The sequence below is a fragment of the Dipteris shenzhenensis genome, chromosome 28 (genome assembly GCF_047967505.1).
Source record: "Dipteris shenzhenensis isolate YYH24624 ecotype China chromosome 28, Dip_SZ_1.0, whole genome shotgun sequence".
In the NCBI taxonomy this organism is placed as follows: Eukaryota; Viridiplantae; Streptophyta; class Polypodiopsida; order Gleicheniales; family Dipteridaceae; genus Dipteris; species Dipteris shenzhenensis.
In genome coordinates, this window is record NC_141623.1 from 29,754,631 (window position 1) to 29,781,457 (window position 26,827).

At 42.7% G+C, this 26,827-nt stretch overlaps 1 protein-coding gene across 1 annotated transcript; it reads left to right on the forward strand.

Moving 5' to 3' along the window:
• Nucleotides 1-22,421: 22,421 nt before the first annotated feature.
• Nucleotides 22,422-26,403, forward strand: LOC147883432 (triacylglycerol lipase-like protein). The gene is made up of 5 exons (XM_087399972.1): nucleotides 22,422-22,653; nucleotides 22,765-22,837; nucleotides 25,590-25,654; nucleotides 25,829-25,935; nucleotides 26,063-26,403. Exons 1-5 carry the CDS (start codon nucleotides 22,570-22,572, stop codon nucleotides 26,220-26,222), a joined length of 489 nt encoding a protein of 162 aa, XP_087256098.1. The 5' UTR covers nucleotides 22,422-22,569; the 3' UTR covers nucleotides 26,223-26,403.
• The last annotated feature ends 424 nt before the right edge of the window (nucleotides 26,404-26,827 follow it).

The window sequence follows — 26,827 nt, forward strand, 5'->3', positions numbered from 1 at the left end:
TTATGCCTCCTTAAAAAAAACCCCCCTATTGTACACTCACGTGATATCATAAGTTTCCTCTTGTGAATCCCCCGGGATTCCAAATAGAAAGGTTGCAAGATGACCCCGCATTACAACTCAGCAATATAGATATGTGCAAGAAAGAAAAGGTCAGCACATACCTAGGAAGAATGAAAAGATTAATAGCAAAGTGTGATCCTGGTCTGGATGACAAGTACCTCATAACACGGTTCATCTTTGGCATGAAAAAATCCATTCGCAAGGACATGAAAAAAGTCAGCAGCTATGCACATATGCTCATGAAGCTACAATTGACATTGAGGACAGCATGACTGATTTTGACAGCGACAGTGATGGCTATAAATCAAGTCATCGCGACAAGAAATCTTCAAAGAAGGGAAGCACTTCCCACAAAGATCGCACCATCGGACAGAGTGGAAGCCATGGCCCTAAGAGTAAAAGATGAAATGATGAAGGCCATCAAGCAAAAGCTGTGTGTCTCTCATCCACCATAGTACCCACGGAGAAAAAATGTTTGGTGTCCACATTGTATGGCCAACTATACAGCCAATGAATTCCCAATCTTAAGGAACAGACTAAACCCACCAGAAGTGGCTCAACCCCCACGCTTATGTAAATACTTGTTTCTACAATATGAGGGTAGCACAACCTCGGCCCCAACAATACTAATAGCTACCGCAAATCCCAGTGTACAAACAACCAAGACTGGCACCTAATGCACAAGTGCCATGTCTCAACCCATTCCTGGTGAGAACACAAGTGCCTCAACTAATCCTTTGCAATATCCATGGGTTCCCAATCTTGCTCTAGTATTTCTGGTGCAACAACTCCAACCTGAAGAGCTGGATCAAACACCCATCAAGTGTCTCGGTTGCAAAGGAATCCCAATCCTTTGCAATATCCATGGGCTTCCAATCTTGCTCTAGTAGTTCTGGTGCAACAACTCCAACCTGAAGAGCTAGATCAAACACCCATCAAGTGTCTCGGTTGTGGAGAAAACCACTGCATAGCAGAATGCCCACACAAGGGTAACCCCATTTCATTCCAACATGTGTGCAAGGAATGCAGAGTTGGTCATGCTTGCATGGATTGCCCACTAAGAACAAAGCCTCAGCCAACCACGGAAGTAAAACCTGAAGTACCCCTGGGGATGATAAGTGTGGAAAATCATAGTGCGGCAACACAAAGTGTGGCATCACTGGTAAAACAAGCCATGCCAATCTCACAATACACACACCATGCCTAGCACATCCATGGAAAGTTCCACCGAAGGAGCTAAGAAAGCATACCCCAATACTAAAACTGAAAAGATGCGTTACCAAGCCTTGAAGCAATGGGTTCAACAAGAACAACAAAAATTTGAGGCGGTTCTTGATATCACTAGCGACACTCAGTAAATGGAATGTGTATCAGCTCGATGTCAAGAATGCATTTCTCAATGGTTACCTAGACGAGGAAGTCTACATGCAACAACCAACCGGTTATGTTGAACCAGGAAAGGAGAACAAGGTTTGCCATCTCAAGAAAAGTCTCTACGGCTTAAAGCAAGCACCCAGAAGTTGGTATAGCAGAATTGACAAGTATTTTGCTGATCTGGGATACATGAAATCCAATGCAGGTCATACTCTCTACTACAAAGTTCAAGGGGAAGACATTACTATTGCACTTTTGTACGTAGATGATCTGATTGTGACAAGAAGCAAGGACGGCTTCATCAGAAAATTAAAACAAGACTTATCTGCAGAGTTCGACATGAAAGATCTTGGACTTATGCACTATTGTCTTGGAATTGATTCTGGAGAGATTCAGATAGCACATTCATGAGTCAGCTCAAGTATGTTGACAGTCTCCTGAAGAAGTTTCATATGGCAGATTGCAAGATTGCAGCCACTCCCATGGAACAGAGTTTGAAACTTACTAAAGATTCAAAAAAGCCTACAATCAATGATAGATACTACAGGCAGCTCATTGGATCTCTTATATATCTGACAATCACACGGCCAGATATTTGTTATGCAGTAAGCTCACTAGCACAGTTTATGGCAAATCCAAAACAGTCTCACTGGAATGCAGCCAAAAGAGTCTTGAGATACATCAGAGGTACAAGACAGTTTGGGATAGACTATAGAGGAAGTCATCCACGGTTGCATGGATACTGTGACAGTGACTATGCTGGAGATCATGAGACCAGGAGATCGACATAGGGATATGCATTTTTCCTTGGTCAAGGTGCTATATCATGGTTGTCAAACAAACAGCCAACTGTTTCTTTGTCTTCGACTGAAGCAGAATATAGAGCACTCACTACAGGTGCATGTGAGGCTATATGGCTCAGAAGACTATTGACAAAAACAGATTACTTTGATGAATCAAAGCCAACAACAATATACTGTGATAATCAATCGGCTCAAGCATTGGCCAAAAATCCAATATATCACTCCAGGACAAAGCACATTGATGTCAGAGAGCACTTCATCAGAGAAAGAGTGTTACTTGGTGACATCACACTGCAGCATTGTGATAGCAAAGAGAATGTTGCAGACATCTTTACCAAACCACTCGGTAAAGAGCTATTCGTCGAGAAACATCGACTAGCTCTTGGTTTGATGCAGAGGAAAGACATTCCCATTAAAGGGGTGTGATGGAATGTAATGCTCAGTCCTTCTTCGATTCCCCAGAATCATCATCTTGAGGGAAGACCTACTTCATGATGTTGATCTTGAGGGAAGGTGTTGAGAGTTCACGCTCAACATCATGTGATCATGTGTGCATAGCACCATCACGTGATCATATGTGCATAGCACTAACCTTATAGAGTGCTATAAAGGAAAGGGTTAGATCCCCTAACCCTAACCCTAAAAGGGTTTGTATACATTCTATTTCTTCAACTAAATCTAGTGTACAGATAGTCATTTGTGGTGTGCTCTCTAGCTGTGCCCTCTCTCCTCATCTCCACTCTTCTCCTCTCCCCTCTTCATATTTTGTCAAGATGGTGGAGTGGAGGGTAATGGATATGGGGGGTGGAGGAGAGGGGAGGTGGAGGCAGAGGTGGAGGGGGAAAAGGGGAGATGGGATGTAAAGAGAGGTAGAGAGATGGTGGAGGGGAAAAGGATGGTTACCTTGAGTGGGGGAGATGAGGGATGGATGGAAAAAGTGGAGGTGATGTGGAGGAAGATGATGGGAGGTGGAGATCGAGATGGAAGGCAGGGTGATGGAAAAAATGGTGGTGGAGGGGGGGTTGACAAAAAAAGTGGTGGTGGTGGTGGTGGAAATGGTGGACAGAAGTTGGAGGACTGAAAATAGAGATAGACAAAAAATATGGAGGCTTAACTGAATTTGGAGAAGGAAGTGGCTAGCAAAAGTGTGGGGAAAGAAATGAGGGGGGTTGGTGTTGCTTTTAGAGGATGTGGGGGGATTAAGGGTTAATTTTGGGTTTTAGTGTATTAATGTGATTTTGTAAGTCAACATTATCTTTTGCATCATCTGGAAGCATTTTTTCACTCCTTTGCCTTGAGGGATGTATCTTGAATGGTTTTTCAAAGGGGGTTCTTTTTCACACATACAAGCACATGCTTCGCTTTCGCTTCAAGCACTAACCTCTCTAGCAATGATGCCAAATGTCATCCTTGTCTTACCCAAGTGCAAGTTACGAGGGTGTTGGTCACCGATAGTCAAGTCATTGCTCGTTGTAGCATAGGTGTTTACAAGTGTAACATAGGTCCTCGGGTCATGTTTCGGTGAGAGGTGTAGGCTAAAGCATGGAAAGCAGATCTCATGCATGCATGAATAAGAAAGAGGGATTGATTATAGCAATTGATGGAGGCTTTTGCCTCCACAGGAGTTCAAGGGTTTAGAAGGAGATTTTAGGGTCAGAAAGGGGGACAGGGTTGAGAGAGTTAATTATGAGTTCTAGGCTTCAAAGGGGGTTGTAGGATTTAGGAGGAGTCCAAGGTTGAGAAGTGGAGAGCATCTCCTTCATAGATTCGAGGGATAAGGGTTAAGGAGGAGGGACAAGGAAGGAGGAGGGAGACAAGGGAGGAGGAAGTTTTGCTTATGTTCTTATTTAGGAACTTCATGGAAGATGTGATGGGAAGAATGGATGGGGATTGGCTCTTCATATGCTCTAGCCAGCTTATTGAAGTCAAGCAATGTCATTGGGATACTAAGGGACCCTCAAACACAAGCGCCTACGTGTGCAAGTTGCTAAAGTAGTGATGAAGGACTTCAAGGACATTGTGGACATAAAGGAGATGCTTGCAGCTTGTGATACTTCAAGTGTAAGTCGTGAAACTTTAAATAATCCAACGTGTAGCAAGAGAAATGCTTGGATGTTACCATTGCATAAGGGGCACAATAACTTGGAAGAGTAAAAAGAAATCCGGTTTGCAAACCTTTGAGATGAATGCTTTCAACAATGTCTACTTAGATGTTGAGAAACTGCAATAACAAGCAATGGTCAAATTCTATGGCATGAGAGAAGATGGTAAGAGGAAATCCATTACAACATTGCACTTTACTTAGTTCATTTCCTATATCATGTTTATCTTAGCAATTTCTCTCTTTTTATGTACAAAATGCAATGGCAACTCATATTTGTCATCAAAATGGATGAATATCAATTGGTGAAAGAACACAAGTAATAGAGAGTGAGAATCTCCATTACAAATAAAGCCTTAGCCTTAAGTTTGTTCAAGGGAACGAGGAAGTAGAGAAAGATTTCTCAGTGCAATTAGAGAAAGATATATGGTGGCTTGTAGCATTTGAGACTCTGAAAGAGTGCCATGAGATATTGAAGTGGGTTTTGGATAGAACAGGAACCCCATCAACAATCCAAAGATAAGAGGAAGGGCAAACACTGACAGTAGATGGCCATGGAACATCTCAAATTGCATCTTACTGGTGATTTGAAAATCCTGAAGTGCTTGCGTGGTTGTGATACAGGGGAAAATGCAATGTTCGTGCATGTCTTTATTGCATGTTTTTGGGGATCAAGAGTCAACATCTTCTTCAAGGTCTAATTTTAAAAACTTAAGGCTCAAAAATATGACTCCATCTCATTTCCAAGTATGAATGGTAGACCAAATTCCAGTGGATCCCCAAGGAATGATTTTTTATGTTGTACTTACAATCCCACTACATAATAAGACTAATATTTCTTATCCTCTCTCAAGACCTAAGTGAGGTACAGTTTTAGTCGCACAACCCTTCCAAAGTTTTGGTAATTCATAGGGGTAAGTAATTTTTAGATCTCAGCATCCTTTTTTGGGGACCTCAACCACAATTTCCATATAATTGATCACATGTCCAAGAAGTACACCATAAGGAATTTGAACATACACTTTTAAGGATTAGTGAAACCAAATGGAACCTAGAACGACTAAATACCTCTTGAAGCTTACCAATATGGTATGAGGCTCATGTGATCAATGTTCAATCATCCATAAATATCTTTAGATATTTTGACAATAGGTACCCAAAGGAGTAATTCATAAACATTTGATTATAAGTTTCAAAGCATTCCAAAGCCTCAATGTCATGACATCACTAGCAAAATTCCAAAGGCTAACATGAATTATGCCTTGAGTTTATTTTCAAGAGCTATAAGATATAGCGCTCTCTCTGAAGTTCATCAACAAATGATTAAAATGGTTGATGCCTTTGAAGTTATTGTGGATAGTGTTTTCATCACTAATTTATAATTACAAGATATGTAAGAATAGCTAGCCCACCATGGACAATTGATTTTAAATGATATTACAAGTAGTGTGGCTAGTAAGCCATTTCAAATTTATGCTAAAATGGGAGAGTGACTCTAAAAAGACGTGCTTACTTTTTAATATTTAATCCCTTGAAGCAAAAATGCATCAACTAAAACACACTTTCTTCTTACCAAAGTAATACACCTATTGATTAGAAAAAAAATACAATAGAGAGAATTTATAAGACACTACATGACATTCAATACATGTGTAACAATATGGCAATAGAGGAGTTTGCACCATTGTCAAATCCAACTTCAGTCATGGGAGCCGAAAGCTCTTAGATGGCGCTGTTGCAGCAGATGTTTCTTCGGCCATCTATCTCCCTTCTCTTTCACTTGCAGTTTTGGATGGATGAGAACTATTTACAAAGCTGCTTTGCTTTGAAGCTCTTTGGATGCTCGTATGAGCCGACTTAAAAGGCTTCTCTCCCTCTCTCTCTATTGGAATAGATCCAAAGTCTCTCTCTCTCACGAGAAGAATGAACTAAAATCTCTCTCAATTAGAAAACTCTCATTGATGGAATGGAAAAAAAATTCGACGGAAATTCTCCCAAGGAACTCTCAATGAATGGAATTTTTCTCTCACGGAAGAGAACACTCAATCTCTCAATCTTTGAATCTCTCACACTCTCTCGTACGGATCACAATGCCTCAACAGAAGGCAAGGCAGTTCTAATACCATGACAAAATATAAAGAGGCAAGATGAGAAGAGTGGAGATGAGGAGAGAGGGCACAACTAGAGAGCACACCACAAATGACTAACTGTACACTAGATTTAGTTGAAAAAATAGAATATATACAAACCCTTTTAGGGTTAGGGTTAGGGGATCTAACCCTTTCCTTTATAGCACTCTATAAGGTTAGTGCTATGCACATATGATCACATGATGGTGCTATGCACACATGATCACATGATGTTGAGTTTGAACTCTCAACAGGAATGTGTACTACAACTAAGGACAAAGTTTTCCAAATTCCATTGAGCAATGCATAAGTTATGGGTCATGCAAGATCTTGCAAGATACCTATATATAAAAAATTCCCTAAACCTCACCAAAAATGGCTACACTCAAGCAAACAATGACTCTTCTTTTGCCATTCCGATCCAGAGAGCCCTCATAGCTCATCATCAGAATTAGGATGCCTATTTGAGTATATTGTGGCACAAGAGGTATGGTCACCTCAACATTAAAAGCGTTGTATTTCTCAAAAAGACAAGCATGGTACACGGGCTTCCATAGTTGTACTTTCAAAAATATGTATATGAGGCTTGTTGCATGGGTCAGCAACACAGACAACCCTTTTTAACATCTTCGACTCGAAGTATTGATGTCCATTAGATCATGCATTCAGATCTACGAGGTCCAACTTCTATACCATCTCTTGACAATGCTTTGTATTTCATGACCTTCATTGATGATTACTCATAGAAGACTTGGATCTAATTCCTTAAAAAGAAGTCTGATGCATTTAATAGTTTCAGAGACTTCAAATCCTTGGTAGAAAACCAGAATGACAAGTACATAAAGGTCATCAATTGTCACAATGGAGGTGAATACAAGTCCACAGAGTTTAATGCCTTTTACAGGCATCATGGAATCACACATTAGTTCACAGGTAGATATACCCCTCAGCAAAATGGGGTTGGTGAACAAAAGAACAGGGTGATTGCAGAGTCATCTAGATGCATGCTTGATGACGAGAATGCTCTGAGATAGTATTGGGCCGAGACATGTGACATAGCTATGTATTTGATGAACAAGAGTCCCACATCTCCATTGCAAAACATGACACTAGAAGAGGCATTCACATGAACTAAGCCCTCTCTTGGTCACTTGAGAGTATTTGGCTCTCTTTCTTATGCTCGTGTTCCCGATGCACTTAGGACTGAACTTGATATTAAGTCAATCAAGTGTGTTTTTCTTGGAAATGCTATAGAGTCGAAGGCATACCAACTCTATGATCCAGTCAAGTAAAAGTTGACTATATTCAGGGATGTTATCATTGATGAGGCTGTTAGATATCAATGCTCCACTCTCGTGTAGCTACGCGGGAACTAGCTACCTCTACTTTGTAAGCCCCCCATATGAGGAGAAGGCATTTGAGTAGCTCGGTTATCCGATAGGTCCTGGTTTGGACACCAGATGGGGGCCATGTGTGGCCTGATGGCTGGACGGCTTCAGATAGAGTTGGCACACCACCAACTAGGCTATATGCAAGTGCGGGAAGGCATCCCTTGACCGATCACACTGAGAGTAGACGGAGCATTTCCTGGGGCAGCCCACTCTTGGGTTGTGGGGCCTGTTTGGAGCCTTAGATGATCTCGGAACTAGGCCCAATGGAGCCCATAGCTTAGTTGCTCTATTTTGTGCACTAGTTCTATCGTATGGTCGGTGGCCTATTTTGGGACCGAACCCTAGTCAACCATTTTGGGCAGACTGGGTCGGTCATCCAATTGAGCCTAACCGACTATGACTAGTGGCTATATAAGAGCAAGCCCGTGAAGCCCATTTGATCACTGGCTATAGCAACCCTGATTCCTTAGCATCCAGCCTCCATCTTCTACTGTTTCTAGCATGCCATCAAAGCTCCTTTCACAGGAGCGCACGGTTGGGAGGCAGTGCCATCTATTGTATCAGTTCTACAGTAATCAAATTTTTTATTCTCCATACTATCTTGTTTTCTCTCGTGTATGAGATTTTGTTATCTATTGAGCACAGACGTATTATTTTCTTACATGGTATGAGAGCCTCGACTCTAGCAAGAAGATTTGGTAGTGTGTTTTCTGTTTGCGAGTAGATTGTGAGAGATGGCCCAGCTCACAAGACTACGAATCCCACCATTTGGCAAAAGCGAAAAGTTGGATGGCTCTAACTATCCACTCTAGAAGTTCAAGATGAAGACCATCCTAAGCGCATATGAGCTTTGGGACACTGCTACTGGGGTGGATGTGAGGCCGGTTGTGAGACTGGATCTAGCCAATGTAGGACAATAGATAGTACCAACTGTAGATGAGATTCTCCCATGGACAAGAAGAAATGCAAATGCGCTGTGTTCTATTGTCTGAAGTGTTAGTGATTCCATCATGGCATTAATTCAACATGTCACCACAATGGAGAAGGCATGGACGGGGTCTTGAAAAATCAGTACAAGACCATGAATCAGATGCAAATTTAGAATCTCGAGACAACTCGCGAATGAGAAGTTGTCTGAGTCTAAAGTGGTAGAGAAATTCATCACTATGGTGAAGAATCTACACGATCAGATGAGTGCAATTGGCATCACCATCATCAGCGAGAATCTAGCACAAAGGTGCATATGAATTCTCCCACCAAAGTACGACAGTCTTATTATGGCACTGAATACGCAAAACAAAAATCCACCCCTCAACTTTGAGGATTTCAGCGCGATGCTTCTGGAGGAGTAGATGCATCAAAAGACGAGGACTGGAGAAGATTCAAACTTTCTGGACCGGATCAAAGAAAGATAAGGGTAAGGACTCTGGTAACCCACCTTCTTTTGATGATAAAAAGAGAAAGAAGAAGATCAAGTGCTTCTATTGCAACAAGGCAGGGCACAAGCAGAATGAGTGCCGAAAGAAGATTGTAGATGAGAAGAACGAAGTAAAGAAAGAGTCCAGCAACAGTGCACAGGCAGTACCAATAGAGCTGTTCATCGCAATTAAGGAGATTTGCACGGAGGCAGTTCATGTACCTATGGATGAACCGTGGACCATTGACAACGGTGCATCGCGCCACATGACCAGTCGGAAGGATTGGTATACCTCTCTGTAGCCGGTAGGGAATGACATCTTGGTAGCAGTCGGCAATGATGCGAAATGTCCAGCAAAAGGAAAAGGTACGATTGCTCTCAAGACAGATGGAGATGTAAAACAGTTGCCCGATGTTCTTTATGTACTAGATATCAAGAGGAACTTGTTGTCCGTTTCCACGATCATGGATTGGGACCTCAAAGTTCAATTCGATAAGAATGGAGCACAGATTCTGGATCTTCAAGGGAAGGTCATTGGTAAAGGTACACGGCGCAACAACATTTACAAACTCTCAGCTTTTAGTGCTCGAGCGAATGTGAAGAACACTAAGCTGTGGCATGAGAGGTTTGGTCATCTAAACCTTAGTTCTTTGAAGGAGATGCATAAAAGTGGAATGATTGCAGAGGAATGATTGCAGATCTACCAGAAATTTTAGATCTGCCCGATGTATGTGAAGCTTGCATGATGGGCAAGCAGCATCGGCATCCCTTCCTAAGGAGGCTAGTAGGGCAAAGGCTCCTCTAGAGCTCGTTCACATGGACCTCTGCGGAGAGATGGAGACGGAAGCTTTGGGTGGTTCCTACTACTTCATGATGCTGATCAACGACTACAGTAGAAGGATATGGACATACTTCCTGAAGACTAAAGACGAGGCTTTTAGTAGGTTCAAGGAATTGCATGTAATGGTCAAGAAAGAAACGGGGAGGAAGGTGAAGAAGTTGAGACCAGACAGAGATGGAGAGTTCACATCAACTAAATTCGAAAGTTACTGCAAAAGTCACGAAATCAAGAGGCAGAAACCCCCGCCACATACATCATAGCAAAATGGAGTAGCATAATGCAAGATGCGTGTCATCTGTGAAATGGGCTGGAGTATGATGAAAGGTAAAGATTTGCCAAAGACTTTCTGGGTTGAAGCATGTAACACTATAGTTTACATCCTGAATCATAGCTACACGAAGGTTGTGAATGGGATGACTCCACTGCAAGCCTTTTCTGGTAAGAAACCTTCAGCTGCACATTTTAGAGTTTTTGGATGTGACTATTTTGTGCATGTCCCTGATGCTACCAGGACTATTCCGAAAGTGTATTTTCTTGGGCTACACTGAAGAGGCGAAGGGTTACCATCTCTATAACCCTATTACCAAGAAGGTAATTGTAAGTCGCGATGTGGTCTTCTCAGAATAGCTACATCAATTAGAGGAGGATGCTTCCTTCCCAGCCAACCAAGACTAGGATATCCATTCAGTACCACCACCAGTAGCAGACCGAACTCCCCCAACGGTGCTTGTGAGGATTCAAGACAAAGAAGATGAAGAAGAGCCTGTAGAACCACAATGGCAACAGCCATTCCTGAAGTGGGTAAAGCAGATTTTGGATGGCAGAGAACCTCTAGCCATTGAGGAGAAACCATCTGAACACTGCCGGTCCAAGAGATTAGAGGAGCAAAGAAGGGCATAGGAACACTTGGTCAACTATGCTTTGATGATAGAAGTGATCTGTGCTAATGAACCCAAGTGTCTTAAAGAGGCACGGGGCGATGATAGGTGGATGGAGGCTATGCAGTCAGAGTATGGCTCCATAATGAAGAACAACACTTGGGACCTTGTGGATCGACCACCAAAATGCAAGGTAATCGGAACCAAGTGGGTGTACAAGACCAAGTACAAGTCCGACGGCACGTTGGATAAGTATAAGGCTCGGCTCGTGGCAAAAGGATTTGCATAGGTACATGGTTTTGATTATCAAGATACTTTTGCTCCCACAGCTCGACTAACCACAATTCACAGTGTTTTGGCTTTAGCTGCCCAGGAAAGTTGGCCCGTGTTTCAGATGGATGTGAAATCTGCCTTTCTGAATGGAGATCTCAAGGAGGAGGTATACGTGGAACAACCACCAGATTTTGAGATCCTCGATTCAGAAGGTAAAGTCTGCAAATTGAAGAAGGCACTTTACGAGCTGAAATAGGCCCCATGAGCGTGGTACTAGGGAATTGATGCCTACTTTCTGCAAAACGGGTTCAGGAGGAGCCCATCTGATGCAAATTTGTATATCTTTAGAGAAGGAGGCAGGTGTATGATCGTGCTACTTTATGTGGACGACCTTGTCATAACAGGGAACCATGAAGAGAAGATCTCGTAGACGAAGCATTTGCTAGGAAGAGAGTTTGAAATGACAGACCTCGAACTGATGCATTTCTATTTGGGGATTGAAGTTTGGCAGGAGCCGAAACAGATCTTCATTTCACAGCTGAAATGTGTTGGAGAGATACTGAAGGCATTTGGCATGGCTGAGTGCAAGACAGTTGGTACCCCTATGGAGGTTGACGTGAAGCTCTCAAACGAGGATTCATCACCACTGGTGGATGAAGCGAAGTACAAAAGGCTTGTGGGTAGCTTGATTTACCTGTGCAACACACGGTCGGACATCAGTTTTGCGACTGGTGTACTAAGGAGGTTTTCCAATAAGCCCCGAGAGAACCATTGGAGGGCAGGGATGCAGGTGTTGAAATAAATCAAAGGCACACTTAATTATGGCATCACCTATACCAAGGGCAACATCTTGACTAGATTCTGTGACTCGGATTGGGCAAGAGACATGGACAGCAGGAGATCAGTGACAGGGTACTGTTTCTCACTTGGATCTAGAGTTGTGTCATGGGTCAGCAAGAAGCAACCCACAGTTGCTCTTTCTTCTACCGAGGCCGAGTACAAATCTGCATGCTTTGCTTCTTGTGAGGCAGTGTGGTTGAGGAGGATTTTGGGGGACATGGGTGCAGTGTAGAACAAGCCTACGTAGTTATCATGTGACAATCAGAGTTGCATGGCAATTGCAAAGAACCCGATGTTCCACGTTTGCACAAAACACATTGAGATTCAATAGCACTTTGTACATGAGCTCATCATGGATGGAGAGGTCGACTTGGTGTACTGTCTGACTACAGAGAATGATGCGGACATCTTCACAAAGGCTCTTAGAAGAGACTTGATGGAGAGGCATCTTCATCGACTTAGCATTGGGCGGAAAAAGTAAGTTCACTTGCGGGTGGACATTGAGGGGGTGTGTTAGATATCAATGCTCCACTCTCGTGTAACTACATGGGAACCAACTAACTCTACTTGTAAGCCCCCCATATGAGGAGAAGGCATTTGAGTAGCTCGGTTATCTGGTAGGTCCTGGTTTGGACACCGAATGGGGGCCATGATTGGCCTAATGGCGGGACGGCTTCAAATAGAGTTGGCACATCACCAACTAGGCTACATGCAAGTGCGGGAAGGCATCCCTTGATTGACCGCACTAAGGGTAGATGGAGCATTTCCCAGGGTAGCTCACTCTCGGGTTACGGGGCATGTTTGGAGCCTCAGATGATTCCGGATGGCTCTGGGCCGAATGGAGACTGTAAGTTAATTACTCTGTTTTGCGCACTGGTTCTATTGTATGGTCTGTGGCCTATTTTGGGACTGACCCCCAGTCGACCATTTTGGGTGGACTAGTCGGTCACCTAATTGAGTCTAACCGACTATGACTGGTGGCTATATAAGAGCAAGCCCGTGAAGCCCATTTGATCACTAGCTATAGTAACCCTAATTCCTTAGCATCCAGCCTCCGTCTTCTACTATTTTCAACACGCCATCGAAGCTTCTTTCACAGGAGGGCATGGTTGGGAGGTAGCGCCATCTATTGTATCAGTTCTACAGTAATCAAATTTTTTATTCTCCATACTATCTTGTTTTCTCTCTTGCATACGAGATCCTATTATCTGTTGAGCACAGACGTATTATTTTCTTACAGAGGCATCATCATGATATCATCATACTATGACAGTCCGACTATAGTTTCTACTCTGCCTCAGCCAACAATGCTAGTGATACATCAAATTTATTTACTTGCAGAGTCACATTGTATGCAATCCATAGTGATCACTCAGAGTAAAGGCAAAGAGAAGGACCTTGATATAGTGGATACACCAACTACCACGGTCATCATCGAGATTTCTGAGAGTTTCAGTTCCAATCTTAGAAGATATGCTCATGATCAAAAGACACTTGAGAGGTGGACCTACAAGAGCAATTATTCATTCATGGCCACAGTGATGGAATTTGATGAGCCGACCTCCTTCAAAGATGTAGTGCAACTCTCTAAGTGGCAACATGCAATGGATAAAAAGTACAATGCTCTTCTCAAGAACCAGACTTGGACCTTGATAGATCTTAATGCATAGAAGAAGCCCATAGGATGCAAATGAGTTTACAAAGTCAATTGGCTGTGAAAAATGAAAGTCCCCATGCAAAAAATATAAAACAACATTGGGTGTGGTCAGATGGTGCTACCTCTCAATTTAAATTAGCCCATGGATTCTACTTTGTCTCAAGGTTCAAATCCAATCTAGACATGATGTGGAATTTCTTTGGGTCTAGCCATGGCAAGGGTGAACATGATAGATGTGGTGCTATTATTAAGCAATCTATGTTTAAACAACAATTAACATGCCCTGAAGAAAAGCTCAATGATGCCCATGATGTTGTAACATAGCTTACAACCAACCTCTCCATAGGCGCGCATTCAATAATAGTAAACAAAGCCTTAAGAATAGCATAGTACATAGAATGTTCCATGAAGTGAAGTGGATGAAGTGCAAAGAAGAAGCCGACATGATTGTGAGAAAATTAAAGGAGTCCATACTTTGTGTTGCACTGCACAAAACCTAAGCACAAGGTTGAGGAAACATTTAATGATGATTGGGGAACAACCTATGAGAAGTGGGATGTAGTAGTTCGAGCATTTTGGTACAAGAAAACGTCCAAGAGAGGCCACAATTATGAATTGTTACATAAGAGTACTCAAACTTTTGTGTAATCTCATCTAGTAAGAGCTATTAAGTTCCAGATGCAACCTGTGCCACAATGAAAGAAGGGTAAGAGGATCTTCAAATTGGATTTAGACACGCATGAGCACATCTTGGGGTGTCTTGGAGTAGTGGACGAGGACGACTAAGATAGTACTAAGAAAATGTAGTCTCATTGCAAGGAAACAATATTCCATTTATCCTATAAAATGGAAAATGTATTTGAGACTATGCTTCTTTTAGTAAATCCCAAGCTAACCACCATGCTTGTTTTGTAAATTCCAAATGATAAATCCCACGCTCGTTTTTAATATATCCCAAACAACCACTGCCGCATTGGTTTTATTAAATCCCATAATGAATCCACAAATCCTTAAATCCTAAACGAATGAATTGTATGCCATTTATCTTGTAATAAATTGAAGCAAACCATTGTGTTGGTGGCAATTAATAGCGTAGTGTGCAACCAACCACTGCATTGGTGACCACTTATCCTGCACTACCACCATGCTATCCTAAAATTTGTTTACTAAAAGAGTCCCCTTTAGGCTGGTTATCTTTAACTGTCATATTTCAGCCATCAAGCTACTAGACATTAGAGTTGTCAGCTTCATCCACCTCATGTATTAAGTAGTCATGTATTAAATCAAGATCCATCCGGGTTAAAATTGGTTGATTAAAATAAGATTAGTTAATAGTTTACTTGAGAAGACCTGAGACAGTTCGTATATGTTCACAAAATATTACGCTCACATATTATTGACACTAAGAATAAATCAATTGTCTTTCAAGAGAAAATTTAGTATTAACATGGAAGTAGGTCCACACAAAAGTAGGTATTATGAGCACTCTATAGCAAGCATCTCCCAACTCTTTAGACCAGTTTAATGCACTATCGTAGACCTCATTACACACTCCAACTGCTTACTTGCCTCTACCATGCACAAACACCCCAAAGAAAAAAACATGCACAGGGTGGTAGAATGTAGGCCATTAGATCATTTGGTCATCTATGATGGGGGGATGGTAGACCATGCATTTTAGACCCTGCTGCATAGCAGGATAGGCATCGAATTTAAGTATTGCGGCCGTCAATACCACAGCCTTGCTCTGTACATGATGAAGTTGCTTCTTGATTTCTTCCTCACTCATCCTAAGGCTGCGAATGTTCTCCTTCATCTCGTCCACTCTTTCCTCACTTCATGCAACAACTTCATTTGATTCCCTCAACATCTCTTGAAGCTACTTAAATTACTAAAAAACATCAGCATGGGCCGTTTCCAAGATTTTCACTCTAGTTTGGAATTCTCTCATGATGATGGACTACTTTGCAAAACTTTCAAAAGCCTCTTTAATCTTCAAGATCCTTTCACATCATTGCTAGCTCCTTGTCCATGATGTCCCCATCAATTATAACTTCTTCTAGCCTATCCCAGAGCTCCTTGATGTGCTTCTCTACTTCTTCTCTTCTATGCCTTTCCATGTCGACCATTTTTTCAACGGCCTCAGCTTGCTCTTGTGCCTGCAAGGCTCTCGCTTCTGCCTCCTATACCTTGTCTTCTACACCCTCTCTGAGAATTTTCTCAAGTTGCACTGCCTTTGCTACTTTGGTGGCTTTCTCTTGGAGAAAAGTCACCTTCTGAGGCATCTTCTTATCATATTACTCAAAAATCCCTTTGAGGGTAGATGTCATCAGATGCATTTCAACTCTAGTGGACTGAGATGACAATTTGGATTTGCCATCCATGCAATTCTTCAAGTTGGTTATCATGCTCTCAGAGATCACCCTTGAGAAAGAGACATCACGTCCTTTCAATTGCTCTACTGCTGCTTGAACGTGCCAGAACTTCATGGTTCCTCTCATATCATGAAAGAAGTGCATTGTCTTCTTTAACACATCATGGAGGTCTGTTGGTAAGCTAAAAATCTTGACTTTACCATCTTTACTAATCTGAACATTGGGGTATACCACTAGAGACATCATGTCCTTTCAATTGCTCTACTGCTTCTTGAATGTGCCAGAACTTCACGGTTCCTCTCGCATCATGAAAGAAGTGCATTGTCTTCTTTAACACATCCTGGAGGTCTATTGGCAAGCTAGAAATCTTGACTCCACCATCTTTACTAATTTGAACATTGGGGTATACAGCTAGAATATCTTGTCTCTTCCACTACTGTGCTTGCAAATTGCCTCCAGGAATGCCTAGCACATTTTCAATCATGCTTTCAATGATGGTAATCTTCTGACCTTGACAGACTATTTGTCCCTCCTTTACGTTTACCTCTTGTACCAACCTGGTGAAGTTGCTGAGAGCATCCGAATCGGGCTTTTGAAGAGCGATTGAGGAGCTCCTAGATGTCATGATTTCAAGATCAGGGGAGGAGAGGCTCTCGCATTGTGCTGGAAAGAGTGAGGAAAGATTGTGTGAGGAGCTCTCGAATTGTGCAGGGGAGGAGGAAAGATCATGTGAGGAGCTTTCAAACTATGCAAACACGTTTTGGAGATCGGTGTGTCCACAAGGGATCCATTATGAGAGGATAGAAATTACAAGAAGAGTGTAAGGGAGAAAGAAACGGTCGAGAGGGATAGAAGACAAAACAATGAAGAAAATGGAATAGTGGAGGCTTAAGTTTGCAATCCGAGTGCAAGGGAGAAAGAAACGGTCAAGAGGGATAGAAGACAAAATAGTGAAGGGAATGGAATAGGGGAGGCTTAAATTTGTAGTCCCACTACAAGGAACTATCAAGGTGAGAGCCACAGCGGTGGTTAGCTTGAATTTTGATTAATTTAAGGCGGCAATACTACCTTGCATGGTAATGAGTGATTAGAGGTGATAAGCTTCATGATTTATGTCTATGGTAATTACTGCCATCTTCCCATGGTGGTGGCCACCGGTGGTGGCATCTAAGATTACCAACCATGTATGTAAGATTCCACTAGGCCGGTAGTTAATTACCAGCCACTGCAGTGGCCCACAATTACTCACCTGCCAGGTGCCACCATCGGCAGGCTTGCATGCATGATTAGTAGAGTGCGGTAAATTACCAGTCATCATTGGGCTTGCATGCTCAGTAGAGTGCATGGTAATGAGTGATTACAAGTGATTAGGCTTCATGATTTGCTTTTGTGGTAATTACTGACTGGTGGTGGGGGGTCTCATCAAGCACGTCTATGGTGGCTAAGATTCCATCGGGCTAGTAGTTAATTACTAGCCACCACAATGGCCCGTAGTTATTCACCTGCCAGTAACCACCATCAGGCTTGCATAATCAGTAGGGTGCATTTAATTACCAGTCTCACTAGGCTTGCATGCTCAATAGAATGCATGGTAATGAGTGATTAGAGGTGATTAGGCTTCATGATTTATGTTTGTGGTAGTTACTACCCGGTGGTAACTCTCATCAGCCATATCACTCGGCTTGTATGATCAGTAGAGTGCATGGTAATGAGTGATTAGAGATGATTAGGGTTCATGATTTATGTTTGTGGTAATTACTACCCGGTGGTGGTGACTCTCATCAGTCACATTTATCATAGCTAAGATTCCATTGGGCTAGCAGTTAATTACCAGCCACCACCGCAGTGGCTTGCAATTACTTGCCTGCCAATTACCACCACTGGGCATCTACTTCATGATTACCAGCCACGTTGTAATTAATTGCCATTGCCATTGATGGTGAGGTGGCATCTGGGGTGGCACCTAAGATTCAACCGGGTTGGCAGTTACTTACTAACCACCGCGGTGGCCTATAATTAATATGGATGGAACACCGGGCCTCGGGCCTCCAGCCACCATGGTGGCTCGAACTTTATAATATATAAGATCCATGCCATTTGGCATTTTGCCACGTTGCTCTCATCCACCCCTGCTCTGCTACTTTGCTCCACACACCCTCGTCTAGCTCTCTTCTGCCCTTGCTCTACATCACTCATCTGCTCCCCTGCACATCTGCTCCACTGCTCACCCACTCATCTTCACCATGCCTATTGTAACTAGCACCACCCCTCAATGCAATGTGATCCCATTGTTATCTGTCTTCTGGTATAAGGTGATTGCATTGCACTGTGTAGGACTAGAAATGCTAGCCCTTTTGGACACCCTTTGTTCCCTCAGTTGATTCCCCCCACATTTGCATGTAACCAGCTTGGATGGCATGTGCACAGAGGGCCTCTATACGGTTGTGTTGTATGGATTCCTCCTAGACATTGATGAAGTGCTCATGATTTTCACAGCAGAGTACTGTCATCTTGTTGGGGGGGCCGTAATTTGAGTCCTAGCAATTTGCATGGTCTTCAGCCTCTCCATCGTCTTCTCCATTGGCTCCCAAAAAAAATGGATTGCAGCAAGTTGGGCTGGTGGCAATACTGAGTTGTACAAATATCCTCTTACTCAACGAGGCTCATAACCACTCAGCAATGGCTGGATATAATCTTTTGGCCTCTAATCACATATTATGAAAAATATGTACAAATCTCAAAATCTTGCATACCTTATATTTTGTGGGAGGGGGCACATGAAATTTTATATTTTTCCCTTGCGTATTTGTATATTTTTAAGGAAATCCTTGCATATTATATATGGACCTTGTCCCCCCATACCCTAGATTTTGGACGAGGGTAGTAACATATTAATATTGAGTTGGCACCCTAGGCACTCAGCAATGGCCATTGCTAAGTGGTTATGGTCACTAGATGTAATCTTTAGGCTTGGAAGGCTCTCAACAAATTGCTAAGTTTTTATAAATGTATAAGTTGTTCTTAATTTTATATAACTTATTATTGGATGTAGAGGTAATCGCTTTTGCTCAATTTTTACTCGATGAGTTGTAATTGATTATTAGGATGGCACCACCAGGCCTCTAGTCACTGCAATGGCTTAGAATACTCGTGCCCTCATTTGAGATTTATTGCAAGAAGGACTAAAATACCAATAAAGTAGGACTACAATTTCCTTGGTTTAGGACCAAAATAGCGCTAAAATAGCTCCAACAACCCACCGATGTAGTTGCATGGAATGCAATTGACGATATGGCCCTTGAGGGGTGCCCTCTAGGGGCAAGGGCCAACATGCACTGGATAGATTTGGCATGTCGATATGGTTCTTGCCCTAAAGGGGACCCCTCAAGGGCCATATCGTCAATTGCATTTTCCTTGGTTGTACAAGGAAATACATTTTTCTTGATGCACTAATATATAACTCCAAGAACAACACGGTGGTTGTCATAGATCTCCTTTTGTTTGCTAGTGTGGTGGTCATTATACATCTCCTCCAGTAATAAGTAAAAACAGGTAACGGAGCCATAACTCCAAGAACTAACGTGGTGGTCGCTCCAAAACCTTGAATTTTCCTGATCTGCATGGGTGCGTTGCCTTGTGATAGGTGGTAAAGCTGCTACAAAAGGCTAAGCGATGGACAGGTGGTCAGTCCAAAGATTGCACTGCGATGGTGTTTAGAATGATAGATTGAGTCTCATTATTATGCCAAGAATTAGTGTGGTTGTGAATCTCCAAGCCAACCTTGAATTTTCATGATATGCATGGGCATGCTACCCAGTGAGATAGGTGGCACAGCTGAGACAAAAGGTTGCACGATGATATGTGGTTAGGTGAAGAAGTGCTGCAGAGCTGCAGTGTGTCGAGCTCTGTGGTGTTCAAAATAATAGATTGTGTCTCATTATTATGCCAAGGCGGCATCATGATGTTGGGAAACTTTTTGGCGAGAGTGTGGGTCTGTAAAAAATTCAAAATCTCACCCAGGAGCACGTTGCGTTAGGGCCCCAAAATGGCGTTGAAAATAGTTCTGCGATTGGCTACATCTAAGCAATCATTGACCCATAAAGCTTGAACATTCTTCCAATCTTCACACCCTAAGCAATGATGGATCCGGGACTCTTGAGCTCTCTCACGGTGCATCCATACTTGTTCAGGATGACTTCCATATCACTCTCAGTCATCTATCCAATAGAGAGAAGGTTCTGTGCCATTGTGGGGACATAGAATGCATCTCCAATACTCCCTGCGGTGCCTCCATTACTGTGCAAGGGTATCCTATCCATCCCTTTGACTTTGTGGGGTGTGTCATCCCCCATCACATCGTTTTCTCTTGGGTTTCGGTTGGGACAGAGATTGGAGAACCATTATTTCTCAGATGTCATGTGGTTACCCACACCAGAGTTAAGCCACCATGTGTCCTCATCCTTCTGTGTCTGAGTTGTGGACTTCTTAGAATGAGCATACTGTAATATGAGAACTTTGTGTTGATAGTCTTGAGAGTTGTCTTCATCATAGGCATAGTGGGTGGATTGCCATTGATGATGGTTACCTCGGCGAGGGTTGTGAGACCTGTTTGAATGGCCCACATCGGCTCCAATATATCTCAATGTCTCCAGTCTCTCTTGTTGTCTCATAGACTTTGTCTCCCTCACTCATAGGCTTCCAATCCATCTCTTGTTATCTCACATAGGTCCCTTCCTCACTCCTTTCTACACTCTCCCTTTCTTAAGCTCTCTCTTACATAGGTCAAGGAGACTAATTCTTGTTGTTTGATATGATTTGAAAGCAGTGCCAGAAGGTTCAACAGACGTGATATTCTCTTTCCAATACGTAATATTTCTTCACGAAGTATGCTTGTATTAGTTCATCAATAGTTGTTGTCACCATTCATTAAGTCGAGATTCGCCTCTTAGTCCCTCATTTGTGTGCAGGATAGATCATTGAAGTGTAGCCATTGAAAGCTTGTGCATAGAATGGATGATTCGACTTCAAATGCCTTGGATGTTGATGTCATCCCATTAGCCCAGCCAAGAGGGATCAGGCCTTGACACTGACATAAAAGATTTGTGTCTAGCTCATGAAGGTCGCCCACTCCTTGACCAACTCCTCCAACTGCTACATGATTGGCCCATTCCATCTTTACACCAATCACACGGTGATTACATAAATCTAGCAGCATGATGACTGTCGAGTGGTGTGAACCACCACATCAAGTTGACTTAGCTTTTGGACTTCCCTAAATTTTTGATGTGTGTAAAGGGGGGGGACACCCATCCACACCAATGGAGCATCCTGATGGGCTCCCTCCATTTATGATGGGCAAGCACTCTTTGGTGTGCAAAGGGCCTTATTCTCCCACGTGCACGATTGGACACACATCCCATCATCTCTATAATCTTAGGAGACAGACCTTGTGATGGGAAGCACACCTGCAAAATGATCCATCAAAAGAGTGTAAGACACTTTCAGGAATCAGGACCTTGGATTAATCCCTTGAATTTATTCGTACGCTCTTTGGTCTTGATAGTTGCTTGGTTGACCAGCACTCATCTCCTCTCTGGAATCTCCTTGCCCAAAAGGTGGTCGTAACTGGCCGACGATTGCGAGTCAGATTTTGGTCAATTTTTTGCTTATTCCCCCCACGTGGAGGGCCGGAACAAGGCGGGTGGTCGATGACACAACACGGTGCAGTGATGACATGGTGTAGATAATCGTCACATGGAGCAACAAGACGGGCACACTTCACATTGAATGGCTGGCGGGCACTTTAACTCTTGGCATTCAATATGAATGGCGAGTGTTGATTCCCACTATGAAAATGGTCAGATCAAACGGCTAAGATCTAATCTCAGCCAAGCCTAAACATTTATGGTAGGTTCAAACCAACCTGCTAGCCCATGGAAGAGGCAACAGAATTGGCGGATGGTTGTTTTTCAACCAATCAAATTCAAGTAGAGGATCATTTCCCATTAAATGCTCCCTTTTTATAAAGATTCTTGCTTGGGTGGTGTGTAACCCCCGTGCCCATTGAAGACTCTCCAAAGCTTTTCTTGGCTGCCCACAAGTTGGGCACCTCTGGGGCACCCTTTGGCTGTGGGTAACCACCCTAAGCCGGGGTCGGAAATGTCGGCCAGGAAGGTGGCTGAGAGCCCACAGCGGCGGCCAGGTTTCAGAACCACGTTGATCATTACCTTGAGAGAGGAGAGGAGGGGGGGTCAACCAAGGAACCGTCAAGGGAGAGAGAGAGACTATGAATAAAGTTCAAGGTCCTCAATTCTGAAAGTCTCTCTAAACAAAATGTGATCATTGTGCATTTCTGCTGTCCATCAAAAAGTCCGTCTCCTAAGAATATTGAGCTGATCCTCAATCTTCTCTACTTGCCCTTGCCAAAGGAATGCATCGATCTCTGCTCCTCAGATTCAAATCCAGACTTTCCCAAGGTTCCAATGCTGTTTCTGATAGCTACCACTCCATCAAGGTTTGTTCCGTTTTGTTCTTCCATCCCTCTCCTCCTCGCATTTCACACCCCCTTTTTTTTTTGGTAGACGCAGACTTTTGTGTGGTTACGCCCCTGTCTTTGCTTGCGCAGGACGTTTTCGAGAGGCACAAGGTCGTCTTAACGCTTGCGGCATCGTTAGCTTCTGCGGGGGCTGCATGGGCCGGTACTTCCTAGGCCGTCTTGTGTGCAGTTTCTGTCGGCAATGCGCATCGTCATTCTCACAAAATAAAAGTCAGTCGTTGGCATAGATTGAAACTGTGCAAGTTTTCGAATTATGGAGTTTTAGCTGTCGGATTGTTTACGGGAAGTCACAATGGCGTGGTTCTGCACACAGGACGACCACTTTCCTCATACATCAATATTGCTAGTCCGAAATGGACACTTATTCTAATATTATCAGTTAAGAGGATGATAATCCCTCACATCAAGTCTTGCAAGACTGCAAGAGATGCTTGGGATAAATCAGCCTCATTGTATCAGATATATAATGAATTGTATCAGATGCGCATGAAGCACAGGTTGCATATCTGTGGAAGCAATTAAATGTTTTGACTATGGGCGAAGGGGAAAGTATGGATGTCTTTCAAACTCAAGTCAAGGACTTCGTCCAACATTGACGAGGTTGTGCCAGATCGTCCAAATGTGTCCACGACGCTGAATGGACTTCTTGACTCATATCAAGGGTTTGCGACCACCCTGCGGTTATTGCCATGGGCAATCCCAACCATTACATCTTTGACCACCCTGCGGTTATTGCCATGGGCAATCCCAACCATTACATCTTTGACCAGCTGGCTACTTTATTGTTGCAAGAAGAGAAACACCGTGCTAATCAGAATGCCGCTATCATCGGCGACCAAGGTTTTGCTGCCCATCATAAAGGGTAATGTAAAAACAGCAAAGCCTGGTAGTAAACCCAAGCACAATCTGACATACCTTGTACATTCATAGGTGGCTATATCCTTTTGGATGAACATGTGCCACCATGATTAGAAAATACCAGGTATTCTGAGACGTTTCCAAAATACTTCAGCCCATACCATGGAGGGGGGTTTGTAGGCCATCTTCTCCCAGTTCTAGTGATGCCCTATGGGCCCTGGTATGTGCCTTGTAGGCATAGGTATAGGCACTTAGTTTATTTTGTGCCTTTTATGCCACATAGGACACTTAGTCCTAGGGTCTAGGTACAAGTACTATGTACTTCTTTTTCACAACACACTAGTTGACGTGACGGCTGCTATCTATCGACTCTTTGTACCTTGCACTCTCTCTTTCGTTTAACGATCCTACATGTGGCAGGCTGCCAATGGCCTTGGCACACCTGCCCATATCCAGCCTGTTTTCTAGGCACATAGGCCCTCCAAAACACCCGCTATTCCTGTCCTTTCTGTCTGCTACAGATCTGCCTCTGTTCAGGTCACTTCCAGCCTCCGGAACTGCTCCAAAACACTCCATACATGCTGATGTGGCATTCCAGATGCTGACATCATGGCTAATGGCATTGCAGCCCTCCATGGTGGATCTCCTCTGCCAGGTACTTGCCCTCTCTCTCTCGTGCCCACATGGCTTCCCCATGTCCCATCCTATAGTTCTATGGTCCACCCCCCCCGATGCACTCCTCATATGGGGGCTCACAGGTGGGGAGGTGACCAAATCTATTCCAACAGCTTATGCTTGGGCACTCAGGACGACACAAGCATTGCTTTGCTTGCTAGGTATGCCTATCTTTTTTTTCAACAAATTTTCTGTTAGCTCATTTTCCTTCTCTTTCATTTTCTCTTTTATTTTCATCCTAGGATGTTCAACAAAAATCTGATTTTGTACGATTGGATATATTCTATTACAAAGGTATATATATACAAGTAAAAATATACCAATATGGGGATCCAGATTCAATGTAGCCTGAAATAAATCAAGTAGAGGTTCCCAAGAAGAGTGTTAGAGTATTTGAGAATCCTTCAATGCCGAAAAAGGAAGATATAAAATAGCAGCCAATCACCATACTATCTCTGGTAGATTTGTAGAAAGCACAACCCACATAGGGTTAGAACAAATTAGAACATCAAATAATTATAGGTCGAGCCTTCTATATGCATGCACAAGTATATTTTAGTGTCACTACAATCCATAGCCACAAAACCTGCAAAATCCAAGGTTGAGTGATGCAATAGGTAGGAAAGATAACCAAACGGCCAAACACTGGAATAAAACTCAGTTGGAAGCCTCTACGGCATATTGCAATTCCTAGATAAATGCTTCAATACGATTTGTGGATGACCCTTGGTGCCTTGGAGGGGGCACAAATTATATGGAGATGACTCAAGGCCATTCAGAACATATGGTGAGCGGAGTGTTAATCCACCTAGTGATAACCATTAGGCACCGGTGTTGGTCACATAAGCATATTATGGAAATCCTATGGACATAGACGTTGTAGATAGCTGTGAGCAACCGCTCTGCATGCTTGGTCATATCATCAAGCACATGACCAGGTGGAGGGTGATCTTGTACCAATCTGGACAATTCTCAGTAATTCCGGTCTATGGAATAAGCACCACTTGTAGCAGCTTGACTATCTAATATCACCATCACTACGAAAGGTGATATTAGTCATCCTGTTGAATGATAATGTATGCATACAGTAACTTTCTGGATCAATGTGTGATCATCACATGCAAGTCAGATCACACAGGGCTCATGCACGCATGAATCAGTACATCTGAAAATGAAACGAAGGAAAATCCAATACTAGGATTTTGCAGAGTCTCCTTTATCAGTTGGTGGAAAGCTTTTCTTGAGGTATAATAGTGTGCATCTCTCAGAAACTTGTTTCCCACTAGTTGCATGTTCACTTCAGCTCATCTCTTTTGATACATTTATTGGAGCGGCTGAGAACATATTGGTTAGGTTTGCAGGATACACAGCTCGTCAACTGCATGCAAAACAAGTGGAGGCACGCTTAAACACCATAGAGCATGTGGTAAGAAGACTCATTTGACTTGACCATTAAAGTTTTGTAAGTTGGATCGAGTGCTGCATGCATTTCAGCATTTGTTAAATTACCATCTTGCTTATTCTTGCAGAATTGTAGATATCTGGTATATTGATATATTTGCATACATGATGAAAACGCCTTTCATTTATTCCTGGGCAGATGACAACTGTTCATAATTTAGAAGAAAAGCAGGTCAAGGCATTAACGAGCAGTGGGCTCAGCTTCACATCTTGTGCTGCAACCGCAGGAACCACACTTGTGATTGGGTAACTATAATGCCTTTGCCGATTCTCACTCTGCTGTTGTCTTGACTTAGCTGTCTGATTTTACCTTTGTTTTGTGTTCCATTAATTGTTATTTTCTTCTTTAAAATACTGAACCAATGGGATGCAGGTATGGGCTGGGATGGCGTGGTGGTCGTTGGTATATGATTAAGAAGTTTCAAAGGCAGCAACAAAAACTTTTAGCCCCTAAAAAATCTACGTTGTCAGGTTTCAGAAAACGCTTCAAGTATCTAAACCGAGATAAAGCTTCTGAAACTCCTCAGACTTAAATCTATCAACATTCATGATTATAGTCATGATTAGCTAAAGCTCTATATGATATTTTGTGGGTGTCATTGCATTTAGAAATCGTCCCTTTATTAATGGGATGAGATGATGAGTAAAAATTCGATCATCATCCTCTAGCAGTCCTTTAATGTATATAATGCAGATTGAATAACTAAAATTCAGCATATCTGGTCAGCTGAAAATTTTACCGTAGTACAAATTCATCTTATTGTGCATGGGCATGAATTGTTTTAATTATTTTGTGGAAATACAAGATTTTTGGGTAAGGGGGCCTTTCAATAGAAAGGATGTAGATAATGCATGTCTCAAATGTAAGATTTGTGAGCCCACACGTGTCACGCCGAGTTAGGTTGCATTCATTGTTTGGTGAGGCTGGCAACTTGATTTGCACAGGGATGAAATGCCAGGAATTGAACTATTATGGTAGAGTGAAGCGTTTCACACTGAAAAGTGTAGGGTGGAGGCACTAGTTACGATGGCTAATGGTAATCCTACCACGTATTTAGTGATTGAGAAGAATTAACAGCAGCAGTTGTAAAAAAAGAGAAGCTATTATTAGAAAATGTCTTTAAGTATTTAAGTCAAT